This window comes from Pantherophis guttatus, chromosome 2, assembly GCF_059756535.1.
Source record: "Pantherophis guttatus breed Tessera chromosome 2, ASM5975653v1, whole genome shotgun sequence".
NCBI classification, from domain to species: domain Eukaryota; kingdom Metazoa; phylum Chordata; class Lepidosauria; order Squamata; family Colubridae; genus Pantherophis; species Pantherophis guttatus.
Genome location: NC_142064.1, coordinates 223,694,260 through 223,721,040, shown reverse-complemented (window position 1 = coordinate 223,721,040; position 26,781 = coordinate 223,694,260). Strand labels below are relative to the sequence as shown.

The window sequence follows — 26,781 nt, the reverse complement described above, 5'->3', positions numbered from 1 at the left end:
AGCTGAGACTGAGTTGAAAAACTGGGGAACATTACCAGGACACGCCTCGTGTCCTCAGAAATTCAACTCAGTCCATAGAGCTACGAGGCTAGAGCAACCCATCCTGGAATCTCCCGTCAATACTATGGAGAAATCTAAAATGCTATTGAAGTGACAGGGAATGCATAATTAACATCTTGTAATACTGTCCTAAAATTGACTAAAAGTATTCAGGAGTAAATCATCTTTGCTCTCCATATTTGGATAGGATTGCATTTCATTTTCTGTAAGCTTGAGAATTCTGGAAAATTGAACAATAGTCATTGTTTGCTAGGTCTGAGTTTTTCCCTTAAGGGAATTATCACTTATCCTCATACTTAAATAATGTGATTTGCTTTCACCTTACCTGGACATCGCTATTTAAAGAGAGGATAGTATTTTCATACAAATGGATTTGTTACAAACATTAGAAATTCAAAATAAAATTGAATTCTTAAATCAACAGGTTGCACATTTTATTCCATTGCATGATCAGCATTATTATGCATTCATTTTAACTAAAGCATAAAAGGAACATTTGGTATCATTTTGTGATTTTTATTTGAGTTCCTTTTAATAAGTATTTGTTTTCTGTAAATCTAGCATCTCTCCATGGACAGATGTCTACTTCTTCTATCATGTAATACAAGGATTGGAAAAGACTTTGGAGATACCTAGTCCAATCCTTGCCTTGTACAAAAATCCATTTTACTTGTTACCTCTGACAAACAGCCATCCAGTCTCCAGTGGAGAGCCTATCACCTCCTGAAGTAGTTGTTCCTTTGCTGAAGAGCTCTTATCGTTAAGATATTTTTATGTTGTCCAATTGAAATTTATTTCCTAATTTAAAATGTACTACTAATTGTGTCTTCTTGAAAAACAACAAACAATTCTGCCCATCTTTTACATGCTCCTCCCCCGCACCTTTTTAAATTTTCTTCGTGTACTATGCCTCTACTTGTTCCTCTTAAATTTTCCCTCCCAGGTCTTACCCCTTATCATCTTGGTTTTTATCCTCTACACATATTCCAGTTTGTTAATGTGCTTTCTAAAATGCATGGCACAGAACTATTCTAGGTGTGGTAAGACCAGCACAGAATAGAGAAATGACAATTTCCCTTGATTTTGATGTTATATTTGTTTATGCAACCTAAGATTGCACCGGTTTTTGCAATGATCAAGACACCTATTTTTCTTTCACGTGTATTGCTTTCCCATTATCCTATACCTGCCTTTAATTTTTCCAATCCAAATGTGGAAACTGACATTTTCCCGTTTTCTGCCCATTGTTCCAGAGATTTTTAAATGTTGATATTGTTTTCTAAAATAGGGTTTTTCAAACCAAGACTAAGGGGAGGAAAACTTCCTTCAAAAAGGACTAAGGGTCGAAAAAAATCACTAAACTTCAAACACATTCAGTCACCTACTGCTGTCTTGATTCTACGGTACTCTTCACCTCTCACTGGCTGTATATTACCAGTGTTTGCACGTGCCCCGTGAACAAGGTTTGCACCTGCCTTTCTCTTGCTGAGTGCATTCACACGAAACTCGATGCTCTGCCTACCTCATTTTTAATGCTGCAAGAGCAATCATGGTGGGCCCTTTCCTGCTTCTTCACTTTCCACACTGCAGACATATTTTTCCGTATGCACATGCATGTCCCCAACTCTGCTTAATAATCAAGGTGACATCAGCCAGACATTTACAATGGAAAAAAAATCCATGCCATCAACATAGTATAGAAAAAGATAAGAACAGAAAAGGAAAGACAAAATCCAATACTGTTGTTACTGCTGCTACTTATGGAATAGGTTTTGAGAAATTAAATTTGTCTGATTTCATTTTACAAACAACATTTCCTTGTGTAGAACTTATAAAGTTCTGGATAGAGCTTTTAAAAGAATATCTTGTAATTACCAGTGGAGCTTGAAATATCTTATGTCACTTGCACCAACATGCTTTTGTGAGACAATCTTCCCTTTATATGCAGCAACAAAAACAAGTATAGAAATAAGCTAAATATAGAAGATCATCTTTGCTTACAACTAGCAGCAATCGTTTCAAATGCTGAACTTTTAACCAAGGAAAAGCAATCACATATCAGGCACAGAACACAAATTTATAATCATCCAAGTAATTATAAAATTGAAGTTGTATTTTTATACATTGGAGATATTATTCTGCATCTATTATAAGTAGTTTACTTCTATTATCTATTTAGGATTTTTTTGGTTATTTTTAAAATTTCTATGGCCTGAAATAGTTAAACCTGATATACTGTGCCTGTTAGATTCCCAACTAGGTAGAGTTTGTAAATTTGATAATAGCATTTTCTAAGAATTAATATCATGCCACAAAGTAACTTTCATTTGAAGCATTTTTTATAACATCAAGATAAGTATATTCTGGTGCAAAAGATTTTAAATCATACTAAAACACAGTATGGGATGTGTGTGTGTGTGTGTATGTGTGTATCTATCTATCTATCTCATATACATACTACTTATTATGAAGAATGGAGCTGACTCAATAGTTTTGACTGTTACGTATACTCTAAACGTATTAGATTCAAATGCACATTGGTAGGGTTAAAACTCTCTCTAGGCACTACATCTGTAACCCAAGATTAAGATCTGCATGTCATCATACATAACTGCTACAGAGTCAAAAATTCTAATTCATCTGTAATAAATAAACTAGCAGAACTTGAATTAATGGTGCTCATCACTAGCGAGGACTATTAACTCTAACAGGAATATGGTAGAGAAAACCATACTCTCTGCTCTATTGGGTTATTTCTTGAAGCACAGCAGGTTCTGGGAACAGGCCATCCGTGCTGATAAAGAAAACTCTTAATGCCAAGAAAACCATCCTCCGGTACTTTGGTGCCGGGGATGCACAACCTTCTCAGTGCCAATGGTACCCCTTGGCCTTTGCACTGTCCCCAGGGGCTGCACTCCAAACAGTAACGGGCAGGGAGAAGACAAAAACTGAATTTGATTTCATGTACATTTAGTACAGTCAGGGATATTTAATAAATTCACCTTCTTGTTTTAATTTTTAAAATTACAATTTGGTAATAACTTTAGGAGATCATCGTAGATGGCACCTAAGGGACTGGGATAATTCTGTTTCACTGTTTGCAAACAGGTTTCAAGTTTTTATTTCACTGACTGTTTTGAATTCTGCTGAAACACAGTGATCCTCTTACTAAATGTTAACAGCACATCTTTTATGATTCTTTTATCACCTCAAAGAACAGCAAAGCAAGGGATAATAAACTAATTTTAAATAAGAAGATAGATTCTGTAGAGGTTCTCCTTCTTGTCTCATTTTAGAAACACAGGACTCATTAATCTGATCATTTTTATCTTGGTTTTGCAGCAGGAAAGTTGCATGAGGACAAGCAGGCTGGCCCATGAATAGTCACCATTGTTATATCATCTGATATGTGTTTCAAGGGTCAGATATAAACTTCCATGAATGTAAAATATATATTTTAATGTAACAATATATCATATAACAGCTAGTTAATTGAATAATTTTAGCTGAAATAATTAGGAGGGAGGGAGGGAGGGAGTGGGAAGAAGGGAGGGAGAGGGGGAGGGAGAGAGAGAGAGAGCAAGGGAGAAAAAGAGGATTTTTCAGTTGTTTGGCTACAGTTTGGAAAATGGTCTGTATATGTGTAATACTCACATATAGATGGGAGTTCCAGAAAACAGTGTGTAGATAAAGCAAGCATCATTTTTTCCTCCAGAAAAATAGCATGTTAGCTTCCAAATAACAGATGATGCAATTCTCTTTTGTCTATGGAACTCAAAGTAAGCATCTTCCTTAAATGGTATGCGTGAGCATCTTCCTTAAATGGCGTGTGTGTATTCAAACATAGGGAAGGCCATTTATTAATTTTTAAACACAAGAGTCAGTCTCAGATACACAGAAGAAATAAGCATGCTTTTACCTCAACAGAGTCAGATGCTTTATGCAACCATACATGGAAAATAAAAATGTATGTATTTAAGAAGCTTTGAAAGACAGCCACTGGACGGGCAGTCAGCAAAACTGAAATAGATTTATTCACACGGAGGAACTTAGAAGTAAATTTCAATGAGTTCAGTGTGGCTTACTTCCAAGTAAATGGGCCTAGGGTTGTAGTTTTAAAGATCTTATAGGAAAGACTAGGTTTAACCATGGTGAAAATGTACAGCTGCATACTGATTGTATTTAAAAGATAGATTTTCGGTTTAATGATTATCCAGTTTTCCAAACAATGTTGAACTGTTCTGAACTTATTCTTCTACGGTACAGCTATAACTTAAATTATACATTACTATCTTGCTTAGTACCAGAGATCTGATCACAGCCTTAAAACAAACATTTTTTTCTTGTTATGAGAAATGACTCAGTTACCCCAACCCATATTACATATCAAAATGATTTGCATTTTAAAAGGACTTAATCACAGTTCACACAAATCACGTTCAATAAGTTGAAATGCTTCTGCAGGTGGAGAGGCACAGCTGCACTGCTTTACCTCAATATCCAATTATTGTAGAAGGAAAAAATCCCACACATTCCGCCATGTACTGAATAAAATGCACATCCTAAAATAAATCATGAAAAAATTTTAGTCTACCCCACAGGATAACAGGTGGTGTATGATCTACTTGTCACTTTAACCAAAGCACAACTGGTTTACTTAGTGTGTCACACTGGCTTCGATGTTTCTAGTTTACACTTACTAGGACGATGATAAGCAACCTAGGACTTCAGATCCAAATTTTGGATTATAGCTCCTATAATCATTTTAAGGTGGCCATGTTGACTGTGCCTGATAGGGAAGCGAGATTCAAAAGAACTGGAGGTCTCAGATTCCTATCTAGGAAATAGGAAATGACATAATAAGCCTACTCTGCACTCAAGATTGACCTTAGAAAAGGGGCCCTACCACAATTCTGGAAAAAAAAAACCCACCCAACCACCTCCCCACTTCCCTTTCTTTCTTTTCAACAACTCAGCTTAGAGTTTTGTCCTGGTTCTACTGGACAGTAGTTCAGCAACAAGTTGTCACTTCTCAAAAATTCAGTCTTTCTTCATTCCGCTTCCTTAATATGAAATCCAAATACTTTTGCATCTTCTTCTATCTACCCCTTGCTTACTTACCAAATGCAGATCAATTTTATTAAATTAATCCCATCTGCTAAGCCAAAGGAAATCCGACAGGGAGACATGAGTTTATTAATCACCATGTAGTTTTATACGTTAAGAATGATTGTGGGATAGTTACCAGGATCTTTTTTTCCCACTCACTGTAGCCATAGAAAAAAAAAAGTGAATATGTGCAAAAGGTGCCTGAACAGAAAACATACAAGTGATGGGGGCACTTATGTAAATGTAAACTGAACTTAGGGAATAGTCATTATTCTTTTCTGTATGTTTAACAGATTTTCACTCTAATATCACCTGCTTTTCAGTATCTGTTTTTAACATTAATTGACCTGGATGATAAAATCTAATTTTCTATGAGAACTGAGATAAAAGATTACCCCACAATATGCAGTAAATTGACATCCCTACTAGAGGATATCTAGGAATAATTTTGGTAGGTGTGTATACACACACAGACAGCCGTATGTATGCATGTATTTTAAAAATCATAACAGAATGTGCCAGAGAGAGAAAAAGTTCTAAACTATTTATTCAAAAATATTCTATGTGGTTATTTCAAATATATTGCTTTTCCTTCTTAGGAAAAATAAATGAAATTCGGAGACAGGATGCGTACACAATCAGAACTGCTTTTGGCAAATATAACATTGTGAATGAGAGAACAAGCATGTTGATAAAGCTTACATGTGCTGGCTTTTTTTTTTTTTTTTTTTTGTTCCTCTTCATGCAAGGAGGTATGTGTATGAAACAACTTTTGCATAGGGAAAGTTCAAAAGTTTTCACACTACAGGAAGTCTAGCAGCTCTTAGTGTTTTTCTTACAAATTCCAGTGGCCTGTTCAGTCCAAACCTATACTCAAGAGGAGAAACATAAATGTGAATCTCTTGTGTTATAGCTAACGAAACTGCAACTGATTTGTCTTCTGTATCTGAAATTCTGTCAGATTAATAGTACTGTAAAAATGATTCAAAGCTGTCCCCCAACTCATGCCATTCATCATTTAAAACCTAGCAAATCTTCAGCGCTTCCACAGATGAGTCATGAAAATCTACCACATAGTAGAAGACAATGAGGAATCACTTTCTCCATGTATTTCAAGACTGTCCCATGAAAGTTGGCTGCAGTTGACAAATTATTCTCCAGCAACCTATAATCTCCCTCTCAAACCCTGCCAGCACAATACAATAGAGGCTAAAAATAAATGGTTCCACACAGTTAAGAGCCACTTGTAAGTGAACAGAACTGATCGTGTTTACTTTGTTGTCAGAAAACCAGGACACTCTTGCTATCAATTAACCACTTGGGGGATGCAGAGCTCTAACAAGACAAGCTACCAGAGGCCTGAAATGCCAAGTTCTAACTTTCACTTGTTTACCATCCTTTCATTTCTTGATCAAAGACTCATGTGAACTACACTAATTCGCTTAGAAATTAAACACAAAATGGGGAATGCGATTCAGCAACTCATCGAAGAACACTGTGGGCAGTTAACGATTAATTAGCATTATAATAGGAACAGGATAAATTTCATAGAAGCATCTTGTTTTAAGAATGCATTGGTTCAATAGCTGAAATCTTTAGGAAGATGCCAGGTCTCTCATTACAAGTATTGCCCAAAAGTTTTCCACTGGGCTTGGTGAAGTTACTTTTATGAAACATGTACTCAAAGTCAGACCCAAAGAGATGCTTCAAAGGCAGTCCCAAATCATGTTACCTTTGTCCCCTGGCCTTAGCAGGCCTTAGAAAAAAGCCCCTCAATGCATACATCCAAAGCTCACAAAGCCAGGAAAAAAGGCACGAGCTGCCGAAGCAATGCTTTTGAAATGACTCTGAAGTTCTATTTTGGAGGGTAACTTTGGGTGCTGAAGGGAACAAAGCACAAAGATTTTTCAGGTTTGGTTTCTAGGTGAAAGGTCAGAGGCTTAAGATGGGCCCTGAATTAGATGAATGGATTTTTAAGTGAATCATACATGAATGATATGGGAAACAGTACATTATGGTAAAAAAAAAAAACCCTCAAGTAATTGGGAAAGAACCTATTTTGTTGAAAGGAGCACTTTGTTTGGTCTTTAACTTCTGTGGTTTATAAATGTCACATACCGTTGAGTAACTGATACCACAAGCTTTCGTAAAACATCTGCATACTGGTAGTTAAATTCAATAGTTCACTGTGTCTTGCAACCTGTCCATAAATTCACAAGAATGAACTGATCCACCTGCCCAAAAAACCTAGTATGAAAACTGGAGATGACCATGCAAAAGATGTTGCACCATGTTTGTCACACTGCCACTCTTCTTTTTAGAAAAGTAAGTTAAGTGGAGCCCTGATTTGACTTGTCTTTCTCTCTTTATCCTCTGATGAATCATTTAGCGCATCATACAAAGTTTATTAACTCCTCAAGCCAGAATGCTTTAACATCTACTAAAATAGAAGAATTGCTTTGGAGTAATTATTTTCTAAAATTGGAGATTTCTTTGCAATATAACAGTAAAAAAGATTATTCTGAACAACAAAATCACCTTTTTATGTGCACTACTCTACTCCACAAATAGAACCCGGGGGGGGGGGGGGAGAGAAAATCCAAATAGATCTTCATTCAGAGTATCATAGCCTTTCTGAATTATAAATTACAAGGACAAATACATTATTTCATATGGGATTATGAAAATAGGATTACCTAATGGCTAATCATTTACTTCTTAAATTACTGTAAGTAAATTTTGTGTACTAGAGGCCCTCATAAGCCTATAGCCAAAATACAGTAGAAGAATGTCACAGCAAATGAAAATTGTAATTGATACCTAAATAACTTAGACTAAGCTTCACATATCTTTTGAATGCAATACCGCCCAATTAAAATACCTATTTCAATGCCAAAACACAGGGTTCACTGTTTCATTTCATTGAACTAAAAGAGAAAGGCAGAAAGAGAGAATTATCCGAATTATCAAACCTTACTCATCTGAGTTGCTTTTACTTATGCATGTAACAAGTCCTATTCTCATGAGTAGGAGGCTGAATGATTAATAACCAGTTCTTCTCTTATTGCTGAAATATACAGCCACTTGGGTGGGTTTAGGAACCGTTACTCAAAGCAAGATTTCAACCTACTGCTTTAGTTTAGTGCAAATGCTAAAGGATCAAGGTTTCTTTTGCTAAGAGATTGTTTGGGGCAAGGACATTTCTATTATTCCATGGACCATTGAACAAACAACCGTGGAACTGAATGAATGGTGTATTTATCACAAACAACAAATGCATTGTTAAACAGTGCTCACCTTGGAGCAGCAGCTGGCTTCCAGTACCTGCAGAAAAGATACTGCCCATCAGCATTGACCAAGTGAGGAAGCTCCTGATATGGGATTTTCTGGGGAGTGGACCGTGGGGAATTTTCTTCTGGCATTCTGGCAGAGTGACCTGCAAAACATGGAAAGAAATCAAGACATGCTTTTGAACAGAACAGGTGGAAGGACTGTTATTGAAAGAATCTACTTAGTAGAAGGAGAGGAGTTAACCCATAACTTAACCTGTTTTACTTTTCAAAGATACAGAAACCCAGGCAGCTGCTTTTCAGACTCACTGTGTGAGGCAAAGAACTGGGGGGCGGGAGGGGGGGATTCTCAAGAGGTGGGGGCAAAGCAAGAAAAAAAAACACTTTACCACACAGGCTCCTCACTGCCTTTTACCTTCCTTCCCACCTATGTTTATTTACCGTCGTTAAAGAAGGGGATCTTACAGGTTTTTTTAAAAACTGCATTTCTTCTAAACAGCAATGTACTGCAAATTGGGATGCTCCTGGATGGTTCCAAGAAGCCAGCTGCATAAAAGATTCATCATCTCTCTTTTAAAAAAAAAACATATCAAAAGATGAGCACGAGACACCCTGTAATGAGGGTGCCACTGAGGCTGCCACCGTCTTGTTGCTATGATCCTTTCTGACATCTGGGGGGGGGGTTGAAACGCGGGGAATGTTTTTTTTTTTCTTTTCAAATATGCTCACACGCACACACAAAGAATAGTCGTAACAAACCTGATTTCATCCTGTGCACGGTTTTGCATTCCAAAGAGAAGCCGGCATTATAAGTCAAATGCAGTCAGATAGAGCGCGCGTGCATGTTGACGGCGAACTGCAGAAGCGCCCTAACAGCCAGCACCCCTAGCGCTTAGAAGCAATCCTTCGCCGTTGCAAAAAAAAGGCAGCAAAAGCTTCGCCGCTGCCAACAGCAAGGCTCTGATCTCCCCCACCCCTCCCCTCCACCACCCCTTCTTCCCCAAGCTCTTTGGGCTGCCGCCTCGGATCGCCTTTCGCTCTGCGCTTTCTTTCTCTCCCGAGCCGCCGTTTGAAGAGGAAACTAGTCTTAATCAATGTAACCGCTTCTCGTTCATTTCATCACTCCCTCCCCTTCATCTCCAGCAAATCGGGTATGTGGGCTGGAAGAGGAAGGTGGCGGGAGCGGGGGGGGGATTGCCTGTGATGAAGAGCTGGGAAAGCAACAGTCCGATTCCTAGCAGCGGCTTACAGGAAAACACACCCAGAGAGACTTATCAAAGGCACCTTGAACGCACTAAGCGGAGAGGCAGCTGAACGGAAACTTCCCAGGCGAGGCTGGCTGCAGGTTGCTTTCAAACTAAATGCAAGTAGCAGAGGGATGAGCTGAACGGTAAGGAACGGGAGGAGGGATTTCTCTTCCCCCCCTCCCCCGGGGAAATATCTGGGTATCCTTCCACTATCTTGTAGAAGGGGTTGCGCGAAAATATCCCGGGTTTAAATCCAAGAGGAACCGAGAGGTTTATTTTAAAAAAACACACACACACACACACAAGGCTGTGCTTGGGGTTTAGGTCTTGCGCGCCCCGCGCACAAAACGGTACTCGCGGGCTTTGAAAAGGAACAGCCAGCCAAAGCGCTGGCCGCCCGCGAGCCCCGCGAGCAAAGGGAAACGCGAGCCGTGCCCAACGGAAGCGCACGCTGCCTGCTCTGGGCTGGGGCAATGGAGGCAAGCCGGGAGGAGGGAAGGGCTTGGTGACCAGGTGCTGGGAGGAGTTGCGCTTGCCGCCCTTGCTAGAGCTGGTGCTGCCAGGCGCCGAAGCGCTCCTTCGTTCACACCCCTGTTAATCAGACCGGCCGAAGCCCTGGAGGTTTTATTCTAAAGCGCAAGCAAATAAAAATAAAAATAATTAAAAAATACGTGTTTTCCTGTCAGGGAGGTCAGGCGCGCCGAAAGGGAGGAGGAGCGGCAGCCGCTCCCCAGCGGCGCTCACTTGTGGCCGCGCTGACCTTTCTTGCACGCCAAACTCGCGGCCAGATGGTTTCCTTAGGTACAGGGGCAGGTCTTTTTTGGCCCTGGCAGCGAAGGCCCCGGTGCTGAGCGGGACGGGCGTTCGTGCAACAGCCTCGACGCGCGCCTCTGGAGGAGTTGAAAGAGCTCGGTGCGCGCTTCTGCTTTTGCTGCTATTGCTGTTGCTGGTTCAGTCCCGGTGCTTCAGTTGGAAATGGATCCTGGGAAGCGAACAGCTGCCCTCCGTCCCCAGCTACATAAAGCCAGACAGCTTTATAGCTTCTCTGCCCAGGAGGAGAAGACTATTGCTGAACCACTGAGGAGAAGGGTGGGGGGGGCTTTACTCGTTCATTATTAAACATTTTCTTTTCAGATTTTTATCCCACTTTTTTCATATATAATTGGTCAATATGCCAATACAGATAGTCCTCGACTGAAAACCATTCGTTTAGTGTGTGTTTGAAGTTACAACGGCACTGAAAAAAGTGACTTTGGACCGTTTCTCACACTTACAACTGTCGCAGCGGGGCCATGGTCAAGTGATCAAAATTTGGCCGCCTGGCAACTGGTTCATTTTTTGACCGTTGCAGTGACCCGGGGTCACGTGATCAGCTTTTGCGACCTTCTGACCAGCAAAATCAATGGGGAAGCCAGATTCCCTTAAGAACCATGTTACTAACTTAACAACTTCAGTGATTCGCTTAACAACTCTGCCAAGAAAGGTCATGAAATGGGGCAACACTCACTTAACATCTATCTTGCTTAGCAACAGAATTTTTCGGCTCTGTTGTGGGTTGTAAGTCCAGGGCTACCTGTACTCTTTCCTCCTATTTTCCTCACAACCCTACGAGGTTGAGTTGGGCTGAAAATAAATATTATTTTGCTGGCAATTTATATAATATCTGACCCATCCCCATCCCTGTGGAAATATTTTCCCCCAACAAGATAGGTGTAAAGGCCCCAGCGCTCACTGTGTGACACTATAAATTGCTACTGCAGAAGAGAGATCATAATATTTAAGTATGAGTGGAGTTTTGCATCTAATTAAGATTAAAAGTTTAAGAATGTGAAAAGCTTCTTTGTTTCAGGACATGAACATCTCTATCTTTGTGAAATAAGAATTTCTGGAAAATTACGCAAAATTACCTGAAATCTTTATTTCACAAAAATTGAGAAGATGTTCTTGTCCTGAAAGAAAGAGAGTGTTCACAAAGGCAATGTATGTATACAGTTGATGACACAATTGAGGTTTTATCACAATTAAAATTGTGTATTCAGTTCTGGACATTACTTGGCAATCAAAATGGTAAAAGAACTTGAGCAAGATCCCTTTAAGGAAAGGTAGCACAGGCTGGGGATCTTTCACTTTATAAAAAAGGGCAAATAAATTGGAATATAATAAAAAGTATAAAATTAGTTTTAAAAAAGCAGCTAAGGAATCTTCTTTCTCCCATAATTGTGTAACCAGGCTCAGCTATTAAACTGAGGTGGGACGGGATTAATAGCAATTCACTCAATTGAATTCTCTATGACAGTACAAGATGTTATAATGGCAATGAACCTGTTTAGCCTTCTGGGAGGATTAAACAAATTCATAGAGAATTAAGTCTATTGATGCCAGCCATGTAAGTTGCTCCGATCTTCACTCTCAGAGGCAGCAGGCCTCTCAATGTGGGTTTTGAAGAACATAAGGTAGGTTCTTCTAACCTCATCCTGTTTGCAGACTTCCCACTGACACCCAGTTAATGCAGGATATTGTCTCTAATACATACTGTACTTAATATTCAGCACAACTCACTATTAAATACAAGATATATTCAATTGGATTGTATATCACAGAATGTGCTGATTATGCCCAGCAAAAAATAAATAGTGGTCCAATAAGAGTTTTAGATGTTTGAAATAACTGAAAAATAAATAATTAAACTTGATCATCATGCGGTTAAGGAGGTGGTAGGGGGTACTGTAACAATTTACATGTGGCTGCTTTTGGCTAGTCCAAAGTTCTGTTAGGGAGATTCACTACTGAGACAACTCTGCCAGTCAAAAATAAAACTTACCTTAAACTCATTGTGTAGATTATCATTAGGCTTCTGTGGCCAGTTCAAAGTGCTGTTTTTAACCTTTAAAGTCCTACATGGCGCAGCACCAAGTTATATCAAGCAACACTTTGCTAGAATCTGAAGGCTTATTGGAAATTTTAATCTTCTCCCTGACTAATTTTGAGCTGGGGAGTGGGGGCAACTCCAGAGTTCAGGTCCACCAGTAAAATTATGGACCTGACCTAACAGCTGGGGACATACATAGTAGATGTCACATCAACTGCAACCCCTGGGCAGGAATGGGGAGAGGCTAATGCCATCTGGAAGACCATTGTGGTTTTCAGAGGCATACTCCAAGATAATCTCATGTAAAAAATTTTTATTAAGGTAGGTTCTGGGATTGCTACTGTCTATCCACCTTGCTCTTAATAGTCTTTTTCTTCCAACTTTCTCTGTGCTGTAGCCTTCTCCAGAGAGCTAAGTCTTTGTAAAATGTGTCTGAAATAGAATAATTTGAGCCTAATCATTTTGCCTTAAATGAGAACTCTAGGTTGATTTGTTCAGTCATCCACTTGTTTGTTTTATTAAGGAGTCTTCCAACACCAAAGTTCAAAAGCGTCAGTACTCTTTCTATCTTGCTCCTTCAAAGACCAATTGGGTAGACTTTATGGACTTTACTTCTATTGAGTGTCACAGGAAATACCATTCCTGGCACTGTTCTAATCTTTGTAGTCATAGTCACATCAAGACATCCAAATATCTTTTCCAAGGCCTTCATGGCTGTTTTATGAAGTGCCAGTCTGCGGCATATTTCTTGATTGCTTGTTCCTTTACTGCTAATGGCTGATCCTAAAAGGCAGAAGCTATTCACTTCTTCAGTATCTTCATCGTTAATTCTAAGGCTGATTGTACCTGTTGTCACTAGTTTGTCTTTATACAGTATTTCATTTTAGTTCCATTTTTATCAAGCATCCCTTGATTTTTATCACAAGAGCTTGCGGATGTTTTATATTTTTGACTATCAGAGTAATGTCATCAGCATAGCACAGGTCCCATGTTCATTTTCCAAGCCAACTTTCCTTAATATATATTTAGCGTGTAGGCTGAATACATGAGCAGTGAGTATATGGCTTTACCTAACTCCTTTGCTAATCTGGAGCCTGCCATTTTGACATGTTCTGTCTGTACCATATACAGCTACCTGACTTGTATATAAGTTTCACATGAGGACATGGACCTCTCTCTGCACTTGGATCTTAGATCAGAGGATTTGGTTTTCAGAGGAACTCTTGAGTGATGAAACAGCAGAAGAGTTTCATAGAGTGGTTTTATAGAAAGACAAATAGCAAATCTATGACAATCAAAGCCACAAAATGTAATTACTGTGCTGCTTTTACTGCATTTACAGATTGCCATCCAGCAGCCTTGTTTAGCGTTCCTACCTCTGACTCCAAGAAGTTTATCTGATCTTCTGGTCCCTCTTAGAGTCAGAAAACCATTTACAGGGTGACTAGAAGGACTATTTGAGGCTCCTATCAAATATATTTCTTGTTGCAGTATCCTGTGTTCTGCAATGCATACTGGACACTGGACATGTTGACCATCTATTCAGGCTCGGGTGCCTCTGATTCTGAGTTTGAGGAGTTTGGTTTGCAGTTTAGTTTTTCTTTTTCTGGAATGTCTCTGGGAAGTGCTCATGATGGTAGTGGCTAGTCTCTCCATATACTCTGGTGTGATGGTCTGTTCCAGCTGTTCCTTGAGATTTGCTATGGTGTGCAGATATCTGTTTAATCTGAGGTGTGCATCTGTGATCATGAGTTGTATCATTTTTCACCCGCTTCCTTGGACTACTTTCCATCCAGCTATGCAGTTGATGGGAGGTTTGTATTTGACACTGGTAGGTAGGGCATGCTGTTGTAGGCATTCATGCAGGGAGAAAAGTTGTTCCTTGGTGGAAGTGTGCCTGGAGGCAATTTTTTTCTCATTTGCCTGCTTTCTGAAGCATTTGATGCCCATATGGGATACCTATAAAGGAGAATATTTGTAGCTCAGGGTTGAAATGAAGGGTCCTTGGAGCTCTCTGAGGTTGTTTTCTTGCAGATATTTCATTACCCAAACTAGGTAACATCATCAGTGCTAGTGATAAATTTGCTTGGATTTGTTTTGACTGAATTACACAGGTCCCATTGAATTGGCTGAGTTACATTCTAGTGTGATTATTTGGGGCAGCTTGAGCCTGTTATTCCTAAGAAAGTGAACAGATTCTTGAAGCCAAGGCTTGTGCAAATGGTGTGGATTTCATCCTTGAATGAAGTGTGAGGCAGTGGTCTATCCTTTCATAAAGTAGCCATTGATGAATCTACTATGTTGGAAAATCTATCTCCAGTTTTCATTTCTAGGGAAGTTTATTATAAAAGTGGCTGGGTTGTAGCTTTAGAGACAATGTAGGAAATTGATTATTTGGGTGCCTTCTTGTTGGGTTCCAGGTCTGGCTAGACTGATGAAACAACATTGATTGCACTAGTTGAAAACCTCTGGCAGGATCAGAAAAGGGGTGATATATTTATCTGCTCTTCCTTGATCTTTAAATGACCTTCAATACCACAGAGAGAAGGAGAAAGATATTTATATAAAGTAAGAAGAAACATTAAAAAAAGAAAACAAACAACTGAAAAACCGACTGGGATTCTTGGGTGGATTGTACTGAAATTATAGTACAGAAACACTACTCCCAAGCCTGCTCAATCTAAATAGTTAAAAAAAAATAAAAGACATAAAAAGACTGCTATTATTTTAATTCAAATGAACCTGCAACAATTAACTTCTTGAGAGCACAAGAATTCAACAGGCCATATCATCCCGAAGAATTTGATTGATTTTCAGAACATTTGCCACATCTTACAAATTTTTATTGGAATTTTCAAGGTGAATAATTCTGGTTTCATATGCTTTTTGGTTACCAGCCTTTGTTCTTAAAGTATCAAACATTTATGCAAATCTTTAAAACATTAATTCAAATTTTCCAATAAAGGTTTTATCTGCATAAATCCAGACATTCCAAAAGTTGTAAAACATAGAAACAAGCTTTTAATGTGATAAGGAGCCAAGGATTTTTTCCCTTTTTCTTTTAAATTGTCTGTGTTCTCTTTTCGTTTGGAATAGAATTGTGTATTCTATTGACAGCTGGTATATGACTTTAAATAAACCAATACCAGCAAGAGGTTTTTCTTGTTTTCTCTGCTTTCTTAGATTAGGACCCATAAAGTACCACTAGTAATTTAGACGAACAAATTTTCTTTTACCAATGAGGAAATAGAACAGTGAAAGGCTATCTTTGGGTTTACATGTCTTTTTAAAGAGGAGAGGTAATAGAAAGCAATTTGTACTCTGATTTTCTATCAAATTATATTGCATTGTTTACATTCATCAGAAGGAGAAAAATGCTGCCTTAATAAAACTAATATTATTATGTGGTTAATATGATATTCAGGTAGAATATCTGAAGAGTAGATTGACAACTCATACCCATTGCTAAAAAGACCCATGGTCTCATGTTTAAGGTGCTGGACTTGGTACTAGGAAACTAGGAAAGTGGCATCTGATGTCAAATCTGGCTGGGTGCCTTAGGGCCAGTCGCGCACTCTCATCTCAACCCACCTCACAGGATGTTTGCTGTGTGGAAAATAGGAGCAGGGGACATTTTGTATGTCACCTTGAACTATAAGAAATAACGGTGAGATATAAATAGAATACATAGCTTCAATAATAACTACACTAGGAGTACATGAGTTATCTCTGAAATATAAACGCTTTACAATGATTTAGAAGAAAATTAAGAAATGTAAAACTTTTTTTATACCACTCTTAACCATGATATCTAGGTTAAGCTAGATAGGTATCAAAGCAGAGTAAATCCTTCAGGAACACCAACATAGAAATTATTACAAGAATGAATAAATTAAATCAGAATTACTATAATAAATATTAAAATGTCTGGATGAAAATATTTTTGCTGGCATAGAAATGATAGACAACAGGAGCATGGCCTATTTCTTTTGGGAAGCAAGAAAGCCCTTTAGATGATTTGTCAAACAAATGGAGAAAATCCTTGACAATATTTCTAAGGAATAACTAGAAAATAAAAATGCCTTTAGATGTTTGAAGCCAAGTTTCAGTTGCTTTAAAAGTAAAAGTCAGATCTGTTTAATTTCTAAAAAACCCCGACAGCTGAATTTCTGTCACTCTGTGGTTGAAATATAGGAAAACCCTACAGTAAGCTCTTAAATAGGCATATTGGAGTTAAAAACAAATTTCCAAAATTCCTTTGCCTATATATATGTTACAGTTCTACTAATAACTACTAATATCAGCCTTTTCAAAATGTTAGCTTGCTCTTTAGGTTGCTCTTTACTGATTTAATTGATTAAAGCATCTCATGCTACCACTTGAGCCTCTTACAATCATGATAAATCTAGAAAAAGCACCAAGCTCTGAATCTGTCCTGAGAGAGAATATGCAAAATTACCAGAAGAGGTTGAACATGATACTATTTCCATAGGGAAAAAAAATCTACTTATTTTTCAGCAGAGCAGCTCCATTTTGCCAAGGCTCAAGTATAAATTTATTCAGTCTTCTCAATCAATTGTGGCTCTTTTTCATCTGATTCTGTCAGAACATTCTACCAAAAACAATTTTATGGCATTTTTTTATGAGAATGCAGAAAGCAGAAATAATATGCTGTCACTCCTACTGTGAACTCATTTCCTCAGAAAATCTTCCAAAGTTACAACACTGGTCTTTCCAGCCAGAATTATGTAAGTATATTTTGATTTAGAAACTTCTGGAGCACATAACTGCTTGGTGAAAACTGTTTATTGCATTTGAAAGCTGAAATGATCCATGAGAGAGCAATCATAAAGGTACATGCGTGGATTAAATATAGGGGGCACATTTGTGTGTTTCAAACTGGTCCCCTGTTGCATCCTAAAAATTTAACTATGTTTTTTAAAAAGTGCTTTTTGTACAACATACTGAAGAAATGTAAACACAAACTTTTCCAACTTTGTCATAATGTAATCTTTGGTTTTGTTTTCAGATGCCTATCAAAATCCAGCAACTTCTGATACCTTAAGAACTAAGTAAAATAGATAAAAGAAATTGAAAAACAAAGCACTGTACCCTGGTAGATTGCAAACAAAGAACAATAGCCAAAGAGAGGAAATGAAAATAGTGTTAACAACTATACAATAAATGCAGAAAGTACTCCCAATTTAATAAATAATCCAAAACAGATTTTCATCTTTTATAGTAGTTCACATATAAGAATTTTTAAATTTACAAATAAATTGTTAAAAGCAGAATTATGTGATTTCATATATTGTAAAGCTTCAGGAGTTTTTAGATTTCCTGTAATAAGCAAGATGGAAGTGTGCAATATTTTTTTTAAAAAAATATTTATTTATTTATTAAATTTATTGGCTGCCTGTCTTACCAGGATAACTCTGGGTGGCTTACAATATCAATACTTTATAAATAAGTAATAATTAGGTAATATGCTATTAAACTAAACAATTACAATTAAAGGGAGTACCAGAAGACTTTTTGCATTTACATAAAATGTGTGATGAAATTTAAAATTACAGTGTGTATTTGTCATCAGTTCCTATACCACCAAATTATTCAGTAACAAAATGGGAATACCAAAAATTCCAAATGCATGAATTGACAGGAAATAGAAAATTATCTCCACAGTGAAGAACATTGAAGTAATTTTGTATAGGGACGTACATGCCTGTGTGCATGAGTGCACATATATACTCATACACATGCTAATTTTTCATACAGACAGAAAATGCTAGGGATTATGATTGTGTAATATATAAATTTGAAAAATAAGTTAAAAAATAAAATTAATCTTGAAGCTGTGTGTAATTGTGGCCACTACACCTCCCAATGGTCATTATAAAACCAAAAAAGGTGCCATAAAACCCCCAAGGGGAGTTGAGAAAGTCTGACAACGTAATGGGATAAGACAGAAGTATATAAAATTATGCATAGTGTGGATAAAGTAAACAGGAAGCTTTGCCCTATTTTACAGTACTAGAACTCATAGTTAAATTATGGAATGTATTACAGTATCATTATATGTGATGGTTGCCAATCTCCCTACAATTTTGTAGTGTTTCATTGGATAACAGCTGGACTATTGGCTAGGTGTCCTTTTGAGTTTCCATTAGCATCTGGAATATTCAAGTGTATACTTAATTTTTGTTGGGCAAACATTTAAAAAAATAATGTAACCATATGGAATGCTGTATATGGATTCCCGTTGAATATATCATGTAAGTAACATTGTGCTACAAATATTAAAAAAGAAAAACACACTGAGTAAGAGTTTTTCTTTTGAGTTTGAACAATGGAGGCAAAAGGTGTTTTATATAAGATTGTACATTTTAGGATAAATGTAATAATTATGCAAGAATACAAGTATTAGATTAGATTTATTATACAAATCATTATCTCAATGTAACCTGACCGAAATATGTTGCATTAATATTCTCCTGCATTTACCTGTTTTTCACTCAATATGTTATATGTTATGGCTAGCCAAATAACAATATTCAATTTTTTTTTTTGCATCTTTGCCCACCCTATGTAACCTTATTACCTTATTCTTAAGAATCCTGGGCATGCAAGGAATGTAAAAATTAGATTTTGTGTACTTTTGATTAACTCTCTTGCAGATACAACTTTTATTCTTTGGCTTAAATGTAGATGAAATTAATAAGAAGCAAATGACTGACAGTCTGCTATTCATTCTGATTTAAATCTTGAAACAAAAAGACCACCTGAGGAAGAAGTGAGTAATATCAACGGTGCAAGGTCAAGTCAAAACATAGATATTCAGGTCAGCCATAGTTGCATACTCAGAATTCCAAACAGCTATGTGCCAAGAACAACAGATAGATTACATGTTCTTCCAATTATGGACTTTGCGGAATCTCAATGCTAAAAAAAGAAATAACATTTTCAGTTCAGAAATGGCATGTTTGCATATAATATGTTTAATTGAGTGATATGTTCCTCTTAATTTACCATGGACAGAAATTTGGTTTCCTAGTGTAACTACAATACAAATGCCTCCTAAAATACATTGGACTTGCCATTCTTGTTAAAGTTAAACTACATGAGAGAATGTATATATTAAAAGTTAAATAAATCAGTTTTATTTTGTTTACCTCGTTATGTTGTACAAATGAATACAACAGTTAAAATATAGCCACATTGGTCTGTAATGATGCATAAGAGAGCCGCACTTCTTGTGTTCTTGGTCCTATGTTACATGAAAGATACAATATTTTCACAAGGATTTCCAAAAAAGTCATGCACTGCTGCCTATTATTTAATCCTCTCTGAAAATCTTTATATTACTTTTTACTATAATGTAAGGCAGATTCTTTATTTCCAGTTCTGCAAATACTGTTTAGTGTTACATTTAGGGTACTCAAAAGTACTTCATTGTCTAACTCTTTAACGTTTATTTTGAAAATGGGAATTGGCATCCAAAACTAGAGACAATAGAGCAAATATCTTGTCTTCTATCATCCTGTATAAACTCTAACTTACCAATAGTATATAGGCTTGTACAGTGGTGGGATTCAGCCAGTTCGTACCACTTCGGGAGAACCGGTTGTTAACTTTCTGTGCAGTTTGGCAAACTGGTTGTTGGAAGAAATCATTAGGGCAGAGAACCGGTTTGTTAAATTACTTGAATCCCACCACTGGGCTTGTAGTAATACTAGCAGCAATTAATTTCACTCAAAAATCAGATTACACATAGACCTCTAACATACATATGTGTCTTCTCCAGTCTGATGCTAATCTATTGGTTGAATGAAATATTCTTTATCAGATATTCGAATGTCTTACTTTTTTTCTTTTTTTAAAAAAAAGTCTTAAACAGCATAGAGGGAAGATGGCATTTTCCTGTTCTAAGTTCATTGCTGTGCTACATGTTATTCTCACTGAGGAAAAAATAGTTTGGGCTTGAGAATTCATAAAATATAAAATATATTCAAAATCAAGTAAAGATTATAAATCTGTCAGATAGTACCTCACAAAGGTACTATGAAACCAAAACAAATGAAGTAAATTACATAATCCACCTTGTGCTCACTGCAGGACTGATGGGATAATACAAAAATCAAATAAAATACTCATTGTTTTCTCATTGTAATGATTGTGACTATTTAATATTTTAGATACAAACATTCAAAAGGAGATTTCCAGTTTTAGGATTCCAATAGCATTTAAACCTTTTGCACATTAAGAATATTCTAGATAAGAATAAGGCATTACCATAACTAAAGTATTAATAAAATATTTCAAATAATTGTGTACTAATTGGGAAGAAATTAAATATGGTAATGAAAAAAAAGGGCTTCAAAACATTTCAATATTTTAGGGCAACTTGCTGTGGTTAAAATGTACATTTTTGCATGGCTTAACTTTTAATTTCAATGCCTCCCAGTAGTAATTTCAGATCATGCTTTAACACATTGGCAAAGAAAAATAGAAAGCTTCTGTTTCCATGCACAAAAACTGACAGTAAATAAAAGGATTTAATATAGACCCCAGAAACAGGAAGCTGGGCATGCTCAATTTGTTAATATATCTTCAAGCAGCACAGTTAGAGTATATGATTCCATTTATTATGGAAGAGTCTTCTAAAAAATGGATTCATATTTTAACTATATTAGAGCCAGATAAGTTTATAAATCAGTGGTTTTTTTCACCCAAAATATTTTTTCTAGAATAAAACAGATTGAAAATATTTTTACCAGAGCAGCTAGTCAAACTGACCTAACTGTTCTAATACAGGTAGTCCGTGACTTACAAACAGTTCATTTAATAACCATTCAAAGTTACAACAGCACTGAAAAAAGTGACATATGGCCATTTTTCACACCTTTGACCATTGCAGCGTCCCCATGGTCACATGATCAGAGTTCTGAAGCTTGGCAACTGACTCCTACTTTATGATGGTTTCAGTGTCTTGGGATCATGTGATCCACCTTTTGCGATCTTCTGACAAACAAAATCAATGTGGAAGTGATTTACTTAACAACCATGTTACTAAAGTAACAATTGTGGGAAGAAAGGTTGTAAAATGGGGCAAAATTCACTTAATAAATGTCTCACTTAGCAACCAAAATTTTGGGCTCAATTGTAGTCATAAGTCAAGGACTACCTGTAACATGTATTAGGATGATTATAATGGTTTGGCTAAAATAAAATCTTTTTAGGATTATAGCTTTTATAGACTAAAAGATTTTTCTAGTAATAGGGAACCTTTTAATAAAAATCAGATTGAGCAATGAATTGATGATAAGTTACCTCTGCTGGAATCAACTTAAATATCTTTTGGGCAATAGAAATATTAGAGATTCAGCAACATGACCCAATATCAATTTCAATAACTTAATAGTTCATTATTTAAAACAACCAAGAAGAACAATTTCAAAAATGTTTAGGTTATTCTTGAAATCACAAATAAGGGATCCACCGTGTGGTTTAAGCGAAGCTTGGGTAACTGATTTTGGTAATCCCATACAGGAGATAAATTGGCAGAAGTTACGGAAACTGGGTGGATTCACTTCAACTTCAGTACAACTACAAGAAATGCAGTGGAAGATTACATATTGTTGTACTTGACTCCTGTTAAGGAAAATTGTTCTTCCAAATGTTGGAGAAATTGTCAAAAAAAAAAGATTTATTTTTTCATTTGTCATGGTTATGTGATAAAGTTACACCCTTTTGGCATAAAAGTTTTGGGAAGATAAGTACCATCTCTAAAAAAGGAATTAAATATTCCCCAGAGCTAGGCTTACTGCATTTATTTATAGGACCAAATTGTAAGCTTAAAAATAAGAAACTTATTTATTTAATTTTAGCTGTCAAAATACTAATTCTGCAACATTGGAAAACACTAGCTAACATACCAACTGAATTGTGGATTAATAAATCCTCTTCAATTGCTACATTTAAAAAATTTCAAGCTTAAATTAATGAGACATCAGAGGCAGAACTACAATTTTATCAAAATTGTGGATGGATTTTATAGTTTATCTCAATGGACTATAATCTGCTGTAATGTATATAATTTTCATATATATAGTACCTGTCTCTATTACATAACAATAGATTTCCTTGATATTTTCCATATTTTTTCTGTTTGTTTTCTCTTTGATGTATCTTTGATTCATGTAATTATCTGATTTGTTTGGTTAAAACTAATAAAAAAGTAAAAAATGATTGTGACTATGAATGTGAAAAACTATTTATCCTAAATGGAATATTCAAAACAAAAAAGGAAAAAAGTATGTAAATCTTTATGACTAGGTTCATCTGCTGCCAATTAATAAATAAAAGTACCTGCCTTGTTATGAGCAAAATGAGTGTAAAGAGAAATTCAGCTAAGTATTTTAGACTGTATTTAAAAGGTACAAGTGGAACCACTCATAATGGTGGTGTGTGAGTGTGTTAGCAGATTGAATGCTCTGTGGAATTGAGATGAATTTACCACACACTTCATCTTGCAGATCCAAATTCTTTCATGCATATAAACAACACACCTTAATCTCACTATATTTGTACAACTGCAGTGAATTAAATTTGTATGTGATGAAATAATGAAGTCAAAGGGAAGGAACACTCTTATTCAACTGAAAATAGCCACTTATTTAATTTGGGGGGGGAGGGGTGTTCGGCAGAAATTGGGAAAGCAACGGGGAAGTGGGAATAAGGGATGGACTGAGGATCTTCCAAGGACAAAGACAATGCTCCTCAGTTTGCTTTAATAGCAGGGGGATTATTTCATTTTGACATTCATGGATAAATAGACTAGGCAAGATCCTTCTGCTGTAGTTCACTGAAGCAGCCTGTTTAATTGCAAAGAGGTAATTTGATTTCTGAAGTGGGCTTAATCAGATGTATGTGGCAAGCCATTTGCAATTTTGCGGAATAGGCTCTTGGAAGATCTGCTTCACTGATCATAACAGCAGCAATGAGAAAAGAAGCAGCACCAGCAGCAATATTATCAAATATGGAAAATATCAAGTCAGAATGAAAACTGCCAGTCAAAGGTTCCCCCACCCATCAGAAAACTACCGGAAGGCAAGCGCGCGCGCACACACACACACACACACACACACACACACACACACACAGAGAGAGAGAGAGGCAGATAAAGACTGAGGGAAGCTGCCTTGGCTCCATTAGTCCCACTAGCCTCAACTCCCAGCACTTCCATCCCCTTCTTGGGAAATGAAAATTGGCCACTTAAGATAGCACTTCTGATAGAAGGTGATGTCCAAAAGCAGTGAGATGCCCTGTTGTCACATTTGCTCTTAATTGATGAATACTTATATGTCAGCATCCATTCTATACATGTGTGTAGAATTAAGGCCAATGAGTTGTTCTTGTAGAAAAACAGGTTTCCCTTTGACCTTAATTTTCCCATCAATCAACGCACACGAATAAGTACATATTCAACAAAACTGCATTGAACTGGAAAATGGTAAGGAGACAGCCAAGATTCTTTAGAAAGATCTGTTCATTTCCACTTTCAGAAGATTGGCCAGTAGTGGTAACAAATCTGGCAGGGACTGAAAAATAGAATGAGTGACAAAGGATCAACTTCAGCAGTCATCCATTCTGTTTGAAACATAGTTCAGAACACTTTCAAAAACACTTGATATATTGAGTAAATATATTGTTACAAATTTTGTGAATGAAATAGAAGTACATACACACACTTGCCCAAATAATGTATTTCTATTGTGATGTATGTTTCATTTTTCTACCTGTTAATATTAAACAATATTTAATATTTAACTTACTTTTAGATTGGGGTTATTTATATATCCTTGACTGGAATTAACAGAAGTAATGTTATCATTTACTTCAGTAAAGGTATTTCTATCAAATATTAGCTTAGCTTGTTTAGTTCAAATGAGTTGGAATGTGATCTTGTCCAATTCCAAACCATTTTAATTAGACTTCTGCAAAGAAAGCTAATGTAGCAATTTCAAGGATTTTTCAATACAATCTTCCCCAATCTGATGGTAGGCAATACTGTCTTGGGTTATTTTTCTATGGTTTGTTCATGGCATTCTTCCCTATCCAAAATGTACTATAGTTGATGTAGTAGAGGGAAACTCTGCCACTACTAAGGTTTGAGCACTAGAGGGCAGAATAATAATTTCACCTTGTCAAGGGTATCAATCATCTACAATCTTCAAGAGTGTGTTTTTATACACCTCCCTTGTGCTTTTCCTTGCATTTCCTTTCCCATCAAAGGCTTTTAAACTGATTTGCAGAAACTTCCTGGTTGAGACAGTAAGCACCTCCACCCTGTCCCAATTGCAGGGAAAGGGAGTGGCCTGGAGAGGAGGGCAGGACTAACCGGAAGTGCGTGCAAGTGAGATCTTAATCTCTTCATTGTGAATACAGAAAACATACTCAATAGATCTGTTCTTTGATGGCAATTCCCTCGCTACTGTGAACTGACCTTGTGAATCCTGAGTCTCTGTCAGTCATTTCATTAGCAGCAAAATGTTCTGCAACCCATTTACAATTTCATTAAAGGAACAGCTGATGACCACTTTCAGCAGTGTAATTTTGTTGATCTATCACCCAACATTGTACTTCAGCTCCAAGTCATAATTCTTATTTGAAGGCTCATCACCAATTTGTCAGGCCAAGGGCTCAATTGCTCATATTTCACAGCCATCTTGTACTAATTCTCCTAAACATGCTCAGCTACAGCACTGGGACCCATACATTGATAAAATCACAGTGGGTAAATCAGCTGTTTTATTGAAATGCCTATGGGGGGGGACACATCTTGTACATTAAGGTGAGGTCAGCAATCCTTTTAGGCAATTTTTTTTTAGTATCAAAACTGCAACATTTTGGCTCAATTTGTCTGGTGAGCATCTTCACTCTCAGTGTCTTGTGATGACATCATCATCATTATCATCATCACATTTTACCCATTGTCTATCCATTACAGCATGAAGGCCTCTTCCATACGTTTTCAACCCATATGGTTCCGAGTTTCCTTTTGCCGAGGTGGCGCAGTGGTTAGGGTGCAGTACTGTAGCTACTTCAGCTGACTGCTAGTTCAGCAGATCAGCGGATCAAATCTCACTGGCTCAAGGTTGACTCAGCCTTCCATCCTTCCGAGATGGGTAAAATGAGGACCCAGATTGTTGGGGGCAATATGCTATTTAGTATACTGTCTTTGGTGTAAGCCGCTCAGAGTCCTCGGAGAGTGGGCGGCATAGAAATATGAATAATAAAATAAAAAATAAAAAAAAGTTGGGCCTGCAGTACTTGCTGATGCTGTTGATCCATGTTTTTTTAGGTCTCAGACTTCCATAATAATAGCAATAGCACTTGGACTTATATACTGCTTCACAGTGCTTTACAGTCCTCTCTAAGTGGCTTACAGAGTCAGCCTATTGCCCCCAACAATCTGGGTCCTCATTTTACCCACCTCAGAAGGATGGGAAGCTGAGTCAACCTTGAGCCTGGTGAGATTCAATCTGCCAAACTGCTGGCAGCCGGTGATCAGCAGAAATAGCCTGCACTACTGCACTCTAACCACTGCACCACCATGGCTCTATAATGTCAATCTTGCTAGACATTATATATATACGATATATATTTTAAAATTAGATAATTTTGAGGTTTCGCCATTATGGAGGTGTCTTTTGTGATTATAATATGGGTCAAATGTGCACCACGTTACCAACTACTGTTCTGTGAAAACAGTCTGCATTCCTCAGTCTAACTTGTTCTAATTTACCCATTGCTGGTAGATTCAGCACAGTCAGAAAATCTTTAAGAAAATGGTTACATAAAATAGTTGTGTAGGGAGAAAACAGGCACTTCTGATTAAAGAAGCTATAGTTACTCTGGCAGATTATCAACCTAGAACTGCTTGAAAATTTTCCCCTTGCCTTTTCCTCCCTCTGAAGAGAGGAAGCAGATCAAGAGAAAGGAAAGCCTTTAGCTGGAAAGAGAGTCTTGCTTCTGGCTGGGATTTTTCTTTCATCTTCTGGCAGCTTCTCTTCCTTCAATAAACACCGGAAAGCTGCAGCAGGAGAAGGGGGGAACGTAGCCCAGTCAGCAGCAAAACAATGCCATGCCTCCTTTTTTAAAACAAGGACCTTTTATTTCTCCTCTCTGTTTCCTGGAACAGCAG

General features: G+C 37.1%; 2 protein-coding genes across 8 annotated transcripts in view; one reads left to right on the top strand and one right to left on the bottom strand.

Moving 5' to 3' along the window:
* The window catches only part of MGLL (monoglyceride lipase), a 191,618-nt gene that overhangs the window by 104,775 nt on the left and 60,062 nt on the right, over nt 1-26,781 (bottom strand). For 2 of the 6 annotated variants that reach the window (XM_034431512.3, XM_034431511.3), the window contains exon 2: nt 8,467-8,605. In XM_034431512.3, coding sequence (XP_034287403.2) covers nt 8,467-8,605 — 139 coding nt within the window. Of the gene's footprint in view, nt 1-8,466; nt 8,606-8,715; nt 8,774-8,924; nt 9,125-9,218; nt 15,286-26,781 lie in introns of those variants that run through there. The other 4 variants (XM_034431518.3, XM_034431513.3, XM_034431514.3 and 1 more) reach the window with 4 other exon arrangements.
* Nucleotides 9,733-26,781, top strand: part of KBTBD12 (kelch repeat and BTB domain containing 12) — a 96,909-nt gene continuing 79,860 nt past the window's right edge. Inside the window, exon 1 of one of the 2 annotated variants that reach the window (XM_034431510.3) lies at nt 9,733-9,849. The gene's annotated coding sequence lies outside the window, so the exon portion shown is untranslated. The remainder of the gene's footprint in view (nt 9,850-26,781) is intronic. The other variant, XM_034431509.3, reaches the window with a different exon arrangement.